This window comes from Ammospiza nelsoni, chromosome 5 (genome assembly GCF_027579445.1).
Source record: "Ammospiza nelsoni isolate bAmmNel1 chromosome 5, bAmmNel1.pri, whole genome shotgun sequence".
NCBI classification, from domain to species: Eukaryota; Metazoa; Chordata; class Aves; order Passeriformes; family Passerellidae; genus Ammospiza; species Ammospiza nelsoni.
In genome coordinates this window covers 45,288,495-45,298,266 of record NC_080637.1, presented here as the reverse complement: position 1 = coordinate 45,298,266, position 9,772 = coordinate 45,288,495, and the positions used below count along the sequence as shown (strand labels likewise).

General features: G+C 34.2%; 1 protein-coding gene across 1 annotated transcript in view; it reads right to left on the bottom strand.

Annotated features, from left to right (window-relative positions):
• Positions 1-287: 287 nt before the first annotated feature.
• CFAP54 (cilia and flagella associated protein 54) overlaps positions 288-9,772 on the bottom strand; it is a 101,211-nt gene continuing 91,726 nt past the window's right edge. The window contains exons 65-69 of the mRNA XM_059472565.1: positions 6,694-6,876; positions 5,390-5,487; positions 4,411-4,597; positions 2,985-3,062; positions 288-436 (exon numbers count right to left, since the gene is read on the bottom strand). Of these exons, the coding sequence (XP_059328548.1) occupies positions 317-436; positions 2,985-3,062; positions 4,411-4,597; positions 5,390-5,487; positions 6,694-6,876 (666 nt within the window). The 3' untranslated portion in view covers positions 288-316. The remainder of the gene's footprint in view (positions 437-2,984; positions 3,063-4,410; positions 4,598-5,389; positions 5,488-6,693; positions 6,877-9,772) is intronic.

Here is a 9,772-nt window from a genome sequence, read left to right as displayed (position 1 = left end):
AAAAGGAATATCTATTATCAGGAACTAGAAGACTACAAACCTATTCAGCTTTTCTAAACAATAAGAAATTATTGAATAGCTAGAGAATCCTCTTATAAAGAAACTACTTTAAAAATATTAAATTCCTTAAAAAATATTTTCATGTTAAAAACTACTAATGCCTAAATAATTGGAAATAACCTAAAAGTGAAAATTATAAAACATAATAGGAGCCAAATCCTGGTGTAATTAATGAAGTTTTTATATTAACACTAGAACTCAAGTCTAAGTCTGTAGCATTCAGATAGTAACTGATGAAGTTATTGCAAAACAGCATTTAGCGAAGCAGAGAAATCATCCAATTGAAAAGACTTCCATCACGTATTATACATCCATTGGCAAGATCAAACATATCTTTCAAACTTGTTATTGATGGCAAAGTAACATCAAATGGGATCTGAAAAAAAAATAAATACTAAATTAATAACTTTATTAAGCTTAGAGGTACCAAGGTACCAAAAAACACATATATACCTACATATATATATATATTTATATATATATACACACACATGTATATACCAATATACATACACATCTATACCAATAGTTTCATATAAAGTCAGATTTCTGAAATTCAACCAATGAGTAAGTTAGAAATATTTATTGCCTGGGTATAAATTTGTGGTTAATGACATTTCTTGCAGGAAACTAGTAAAACAGGATTCAAGGGAGGAAACTTATGAACAGTCTTGCTCACAAAGTTTATCATGATCATCTGTAGGTAAAATGAAGAGCAGCAAGTATGGTTAGTAATTTGGAAGGCTTTTCCTAAGATGAGAAAATGAAGGAATTGAGCTAACAGTAAAAGGTGAAATAGAGGGCAATCATAAACTGGTTTGAGTGTCCACTGAACACGGAGAACTATTTAACTGATTTAGGTATCAACAAAAAACAATTGAAGACAGAGATGACTGGAATAAGTTACATAGGGAGGTTAATTTTTAATGAAATTATTTTATTTATAAATTTACTTCCAATGTTTAAGACTGGAGCTTCCAAACACTATATCTCGCTCAAGGACATAGCTACTCATTAAACAGCATTAAAAACAAGTAGGCTGGTAATTTTTTATTCTTAAAACATGAAGACTCAAGTCATTTTAAATGAATAATTCAATGAAAACGCACTTGTTCCATTTGTAAATATAATTCAGGGCTGAATCAAAAGCACTGTAAGACACAGAGAGAGAAAAAACAATCAAAGAAGAGAAAGTGGCAACACGGCAGAAGAGTGACAGCTCATACAATGAGAAAACAAAGACTACAAATTAGAACTGACTTTGCCCAATTAATTCACCAGAAGATGAGCAACAGAAAAGTGTTTGGTGGGGGAAAATGGTGAAAAACTACATATAAGAAATATATCTGCTGCCTTCTCCTCCATTCCAAAACAAAGGGAATGTACTATTCTGTGGTGTACACAGTCCCTCCCAGAGCTTTCTGTCTCTGGGTGAGACAGGGTAATGCACACATACAGCTTATATGAAAGTTTGGAAACGCTACTGTGAAACATGCTATACATTGGGAAGTGCTAAGCACCCTACAAGTTCTGTTGGCTTCAGAGAAGAACAAAGATACTCAGCATCTTGAAGGATTAGGCTTCAGCTGCTCAACCAAAACTACCATATCTCAAAGCATCTTAGTTTGAAGTTTCTATCTGAAACTTCACGATGAAAAGTTCTGTGATGTTCCACCTGGTTGTGGAATTTAGAGAGAATAAAAGCAGTGCAGTAAACATCATCTTTTTAATAGAAGAACACCACTAAATCTGCTCCCTCACTTCCATCGCAGATCCACAAATAGAAGCAGGCAAAGTGAAAGGAATTCACAAGAATTTAAACAGTTCCAGAAATTTTCCATGATTCTGTGGAAGTTTGTCTGTATCTTTCCCTAGGAATCTATCAAATATTGCTACCATGGGAGATACTTCAGTGGAACTCTGAGAAGTACAGCTTTGCAGAAGGGATGTGGGTGTATTCTGATGCATTGATTAAGCCAGATTGTGTGATATGAAGGCCTGGGAGTCATTTGAGAGAGAACTTCAGGATGGATAACGAGGGGTGGCAGGAATGGTGCAATGTGTACCAAAGGGCAATGCGCACTCTCAGGTACTGGGCTGCAGGATGCACAGGACAGATTCTCTCTGCTATAACAGGCACTAGCCCAATGTTCTCAGATAAAAGTCACATTCTCTTCTGGTAGGAAGAGCTCTCTGGAAGGGTACAGTGGATGCCTTTTCCATTATCATTCCATTGTGAACAATTACTGGCAAGATATTTGAGGATCAGTTGAGGGAGTGATAATTGAAGTGAACTCCAGAATCTCCTGTGGAGTCCCTTGAGCCCTGGGAGCTGTGGTCCTTCCCTGATGTCTCCAAGGTGGCTGAGAACACTGAACAGCACTGCTCCCCACCCTGGGCCAGTTCCCACAGTCTCCTCTGGGATACTGACTGCACTGGGCAACAACAGCACGAATAAGATGCTTTGTCCCATCAGCAGGGACAAAAAAATTGCATGCTATCTCTCAAAACATGTCATGGGCAAGACAGAGAAAGCTAAAGAAAATGGAATAATCAAACCTGAATAACTGCAAAAATGCAAGAATGGAAAGAAATTGCATTTGGTGATTCCATCATGGAAATTCACTGGAGTCTGTGTAAATAACAACCAGAGTGGTGAATAATCTGTTTAACCACTGTGAGCAAAAATCGCCTTTTAATACATTTTTGCGTGTATGAAAAGTTGATTCTAATGAACAGTGAAGATATTCACAGTTTGTAATCATGCACATTTGTATTTTATTTGTAAAGATGATAAAATAAAACCAAAACAAAATAAGGAAAAAAATGGGAAGATGCTTAGTGGTATAATCCTTGTTTCAGTTTAATTGAACAATTGTTTTATTTGAGAACACAGATTTTTACTCTAAATGAGAACAACATACCTCAGTTAATGGAGGGGACAGGGCTGGATCAACAGAAAGCAGTGCTTTGACTTCAGATAAACACCTTTTAGCAATTTCCTAATGGTATAAAACAAGAAGAAATTTGTACTATCTGTGTACTACAAACATATGCTGTACTATCAGTCTTCTCTGATAAGCTAACAGATGGCTCAGCCTTACAAAATTTTTCAGAATATTCAAGTTTTAGGTTATTCTAATTGAATTCACAGCAAAGTAAACCTTAGCTGATGAATATAAATTTTCTGCAACACAAACAGTAGTGTTTCCTGTACAAACACAATGCCCAAATCTTGCCGTTTCTACTGAGGCAAAATTGCTCCTGGTTCAGGTTTTAAATCCAGTGACTGAGCATACTTTTGCTATGTGTTTACTGAAGATATGATAAACAAACACCCTGACAGATGATATTTATACATGTATAATGCATGGCATGTTAATCTTATTAGTATTCTAAACATTTTTTACCAATTACTGACATATATTAATGAAATTTTGAGCAAACACCTTCAGGTAATCAGAAACACCCACTAAAGGACAGCTCTGTCTACCCTCCTGAGCACAGTGATTGGCCAAAATACCATTTGTTCTCCAAGCTGGTCAAAATACAGCCTCGTAATAATGGCACAGTGCACAATTGTCACTGTTTCACAGCATCCATCAGGCAAAATGACAGCCTCTACATCATTAATCATTTCACATAATAGATATAAAGAGAATCCTGTCACATGATAAATGTCTCCCACTTTGAAAATAAACGTCTATTTTGCCTTGGCATTTATCAAGCAGCACTTATGCTGTGGCAACATTCTATTCCAATGACATTATCTCAAACAGAGCACATGGAAAACTTTGAAATTACCTTTTGTGTGTGTGTATGTGGGGAGAGTATTGCTTGTGGACCATATTCAGCCTTGCTAATAAAAAGAAAAGAGGATGGCATAGAGAAAATGAAAATAAACTCCATGCCAATTTTAGTCATCTCTCAATAACATTATTGAAGGTTCTTATTTCAGAAACCACCACTGCCCATTTTACATTGACGATGTGTAACTGATGTTTAAAAAGCACTTTTGGGTTGATCACCATGCTAATTTAGCACATTGCCAAGGATTTTCATATGTAGATTACTATAAATTAAGTATAAGTTTCCAAATCTGTGTACCTGAAGAGGTAGCCTTTATTTTCAAGTAAAAGGTTGAAAATACCTGGGTTTTTTTCTAAAGTGACAAGTAATATATAAGAAAAAGTTAAATATTAAATAAAGAGTGAAAGTAATTCAACTTTTCTTTAAAGAGGCGTGGGAAGCTTAATGCCTGCCTTTATGTCTTCCTTCCAAGTTGCCCATCATTTATTTCCCCAAAACAGGCATCTTAAATCATATAAGAGCCAAGCTGCTCTCACTTACTTCTATTTTACCATCAAGATGCACTTTTGCATCACTTCTCTTGGGTTTAAATGGAGGAATTATTTTCAAAGTTTCATTTTGCTCAGGTAAACTTGTACGTCCTGCAGTTGAAAAGCTCTTAGCAGCTTGCATCGATAATTCAATTTGCTCCTTCAGATCAGACAATTTCTCCCTTAAAGAAATAATTCTAAAAGAAGACAAACTTTTCATTATTACTGCTATAAAACAACAATATTTGTTGTTTCCAGGTTATAATTAGGCTGACCTAGCTTTTATTACATAATGATTAGGTTCTACATTTTCTTTCATTGTAAGACTGATCTCATAATTTTACAAAAATAAGTTTTCCATTTAATGAAGTGGAGATATAGAATGCATTACCTTTTTACATTAAAAACAGAAGTATAATTTTAGGAATGTCTCTGCAAGAAATGGCTTTTTCATCCAACCAGGGTGGCAGAGGCTGCCCATTATTTCTTCCCTTCCACCCACTACGCAGTTCCAAAAATTTTAAGACTAGATGAATGACAAGAAAGAAAGAACGAAAAATGCCATAGGATGTGAAATTAAGGGCAGAGTCCAGTGCTACAACTGAGAAAAATTCTTGTTTCTTAGAGTTGTAATATGGTATGGAGAAAGTAGTTGATTCAATGAGAGAATGGGAATAACTGCTGGGAGTGGTTTTAAGATCTGCTACATTGCTATGCCAGTGTAATATAATTAGCATATGTTACTTGGTTCTTTAAGAATCAAAACTAAAATGCTAATGAATGCATTGAAAAAGCAGCTGTTTGGATGAGTTTAACACATGTATGATATCTTACAGTTTTTACAGTGAAAAATATTTGAAAAGCAAAAATGAATGCTTGTAAAGATTTACAGCTCTTTGATATTTTGTACTTTATTTTCTCTCATCCTAAATGGCTGACTGATCTTTAATACAGCATGAAATAACTGGACAGAGTCAGTGATTATTTACCTAGCCAATGGAATCCAAAAGTGGCCTGAAAACATAGACACTGAACTGATGTCACTAATCCTGATAGGACTTGTATTATAAGCATAAAGCAACAAAACCTGTAAGAGAGAAGGGATTGGTAAACTGTAATGCAAGTAGACCTGAGCTATTTCAGTGATACAAGAGTACAATAAATATCAAATACAGTGTACTGATTAAGCCTTAGATAATTGACCTTCAAAAAAGAGAGGAGTGTGACTTCATATGAATTTGTACTACACTCAGTTTTTATAGGTTTTAGATTAATTTAATTAATTTAATTGGATATTATTACTCTGGGTTTGAAAATTAGGTGTACCACATGATGTCAGTACCAAAATCCAGCATTGTCCTGATCCTGGTCAATCATATGCATGGCTGTCATCATGCTAGGTTTAAATCCATGAAGTGTGCGTAACTCACCAATCTAAAAAAGCCATACCATTATAAGAAAATTAAGCAGAATGTTCTCATCTTTCACTGCAAGTATTTACTAGTGTAATTGAAAATATGCTTCCTAATGGTAGCTGAATATTTTGACTATAAGGAAAATGTCAAAAATATGGCATTCATACATTATTTGGTTTTAAGAGTTGTCTCTTGTCTTCTACTGATCTGTATGGTCATGCTAAAGTAATCTGCAAAACCACATTAAAAGGTACGTTATTTACATTAACTCCCGGGGTTTCTATCAGTTTCCTAATAAAGATAAATGGGTCTAATAGAAATTTAGAAACAGATCTGCTATGCCAGAAAGTTTAAGATGATGGATTTTTATTGCTGTAGCAGAAATTTTACCTACATGTTGTTCCCTTCCGTAAAGATAAAACAAGTTCCATGTCATAGTTTCTCACAGTCCTGCAACCCTCTCATCTCTTTCATCTTTAATTTTCAGTCTCATCTTTTAGGAAAATGAGGCTTACAAAAACCCATTTTCCTTGTATATGTGGATCTTTGCTTTTCCAAGAGTCTCCCACCAAACTATTATTCAAATGTATCTACCCAAATTTAGAGTGGAGGTCTTAAAGACATCAGGGATTTACAACAGGCATGAATACAGCATAGCCTGGAAGCTCTATATGGGGAAAAAAGGTGGTTTTTTTGCCTGCCAACAAAAAACTGTCAGGGAATTCTGTTTTTTTAAAGAGCAGGTTTGCACCAGAGTAAATAAATTCTTCCTATCACCTATCACCAGTTAAAAAGCTGGAACTCATAACACAAATATTCATTGGAAATTAGACTTAGTTTGCTCCACTACCTAAGGAACTGCTTTGCTCTAGTTATACCTTAGTTTTCATGTCGTTTGATTCCTTTGCCATAGGAGGAATGTACCACTGAATGTTGATTTCCCTATCTGGAGCAACTGTTGCCCTACTCTCTGTCTTCTCATATTCTGGAACGACAGAAACTGTAGAAGCTGGTCTCGCCTGTGAAACTAATGATATAGTTTCAGAAATATCAATAGACATCTGTAAAACAAAATAAATGTTAAGTTTTTAGTAAATAATAATATTTAATAATATTTAAATTACATCATTTAAATAAATTAAAGTTTAAACTATATTTTCTGTATTTTTCTGAAACAGGAAAAATCTGTTATAATCTAGTGTCTACTGGAATCGGTATGACTTTCATTCCAGCATAAATATATGTTTATTTAGGTAAATAGGTAGTTTTTAAAGGTGTCCTTTTTACTAAGTTAAGACTTTTCAATGCTTATGCAATGACACCTTTCTAAAGCTAATACAAAGGATCTGTGGGCTGACTTAGAGATACCCACGATCACAATGATTGCTGCCTTTGACTTAAAACCATTATGGCATTATGAGTTTGGCTCAAATCTATTCTTTGGCACACTGATAATACAACATTTAGTGATGAAAAAGTAATTTGCCAAGTATAAATATTGATAATTAAAACAGGATTCTCAATGTTAGAATAATGCTTTATTTATGTTTACCTATCTGTTTTCTCAGCTTTGAAACTAACAAAGGGTGACACCTGCTGAAATTTCAACCATTTAATTTGTGAGGATTTGTTGTATTTTATAACATACAGATGGAACATTAGCAGGGCATTTATCAAATAGCTACTGTTGGCTGTCATTCACCAGGGAATTAATGCAGGAACACTGTCAGCCATCATTCATGTATGAATAAAACCTTTTCTTAAAATTGTGAAATATTTGATTTAAAGGCTGAACACACCATCTCTATTTTTTAAAGTATTACACAGATCTGCAAAGAACACTGGCCAAACAGTTGCTTTTTCAGGGAACATGGAGGCTATTTGAAATAGGCCTAATATCTCCATCATTGGTTCCAAAATGTGGACACTGAAAACAGCTTCCTGGAAAGTTAGTTCTTCTCAAATTTCGAATGTTCATTGCTGAAAAAATGGAGAATTTAACTTATTTTCTCTACAAAAAAGTCAGCGTATGACAACTACAGGGCAGTAAATCCAAGTGAGCAAAAGATGGATTTTTTCACAACGATCTGATTTATGCCATTAAGCCAGTTACCATCCCACATGAAGCTTTAGTACAAGTGAAGGTAACAATGAATCCAGGGGTGTGGAAGTCATAAATTTGAGCACATGGATTTGCCTTCAGCAGCCATAACCCATGGTAAGCCGTGAGCTGTGCATGGAGGACCCACTCACTACAGCCCTCTTCTAATTCAGTAATGAATCACTGTCCTGCTAGCATGGACTGTGAAAAAAATTGGGAGAAAACATATATATGGACATGAGAAGAACTTAATTTATTCTGTGCCCCTGAACTCGAGCTCTTAAAATTCCAGTTTATGCTATATATTTCTTTTTAAAATGTTTGTTATGGGTTTGGTTTTTTTCACTGAACTGAATCCTTTGGGTTTCTGTTCATATTGAATATTTTTGAAGAAGAACGTTACAACTGCTGTTGTCAAACTGGTCGGTTGCTGAATAACATATGAAAATATTTGTCTATTCAACTTTCTCAAAAGCCTGAAAACAAACTGTCTTTGTCAAGTATTTCCAGACCTACTTACTATCATGGAGCAGAACAAAAAAAAAAAAAAAAAAAAAGCATGAAAAATGTAACAGGGCCCCAGAATTTCAAATATAGACCTAATGTAATTTGGATTCTTTGGTCAGCAGACCAGAAAAAGCCTTCAAGGGTCAAAAATAGGTTACAGAGGTAGATATAAGTGAAACAACTTCGTACATAAAACTTATTCTTTCAAAAAGTATGTCTATTTCTACTGTTAAAACTCAAAGTAATAAATTACAGTTACATTTTTAAATAACATCTATAACCTTCTGGATAGTTAAAGCTTCTAAAAATGTTGTGATAAAAATCAATGAATCTTAGAATTAAAAAAAGTAAGAGCTTTGTGCTTGTTAGCTGTCTACAACAGTGAAGTTAACACATGATTATGCAGCTTGCACCCGTCATGAACATGACAGTGAGCTCTGAAGCTTATTATTCTAGAATACTGTAATACTAATTATGTCAAAAAAAGAGCAGACAGAGTAAAATAATTTTTGATATATGATGGCTGTTATAAATGTCACATACTGTATATTTACAATTTATTCAGTGGCACAGTCAGGTCTTTGTTGGGAAATGAGTAATGATATGCTGTCCAACTGCAGAAAGTTCACCAACTCTAGACAAGCTACCCTCACAGAAGTATTTTTATTCATTTTCATAACATACCAACTTCTCCCTCCTCAAGGCTCCCCTGTCTCCATTTAATACTGAATATAATAACTAAAAAATAAGCCACAAAGACCAATCTTTCATTTTAAATTTTAGTATTAGGATAATTATTAATATAAGACATGTGATTGAGAAACTTTGAAGAGAATTATTTTTACAGTGGGTTTTAAAACACAATTTCATTCAATGTTCAAAACATGTGCCATGGTCAATGTAGAATCCAGAATTCTAATTCAAGATTTATCTGAGTAATGTATTCTGAGCTGCCTACATTTGAAAGCTCAAATAGGCTGCTCACGAGCCAGCAATAAAAAAAGGTTTATTTTCGAGCCAGCTAATAATCAGTGAAAAAATTGGCATACAAGACCTTAAAAAGCTTTTGATAAAATATAATGTACATATTTTTTGAACATCATGTTTTTATTATAGACTAAATTAACAATATAGAGACTGGTACATACATTTACAAAACTAACATCAAGATATTTTTGGCATGAAAGATGAAGATCTGCAAGATTTAAAATCTCAGCCCTTAGTGCATAACAGCCAACTTTATTAACTAATAAAAACACCTTTTTAAATATCATTCTGCTTAATCTTCTAGGTTTTAAATACACTGGCTATGGGATGAAGATTATTTTTGCAGAAATGAATAATTATTT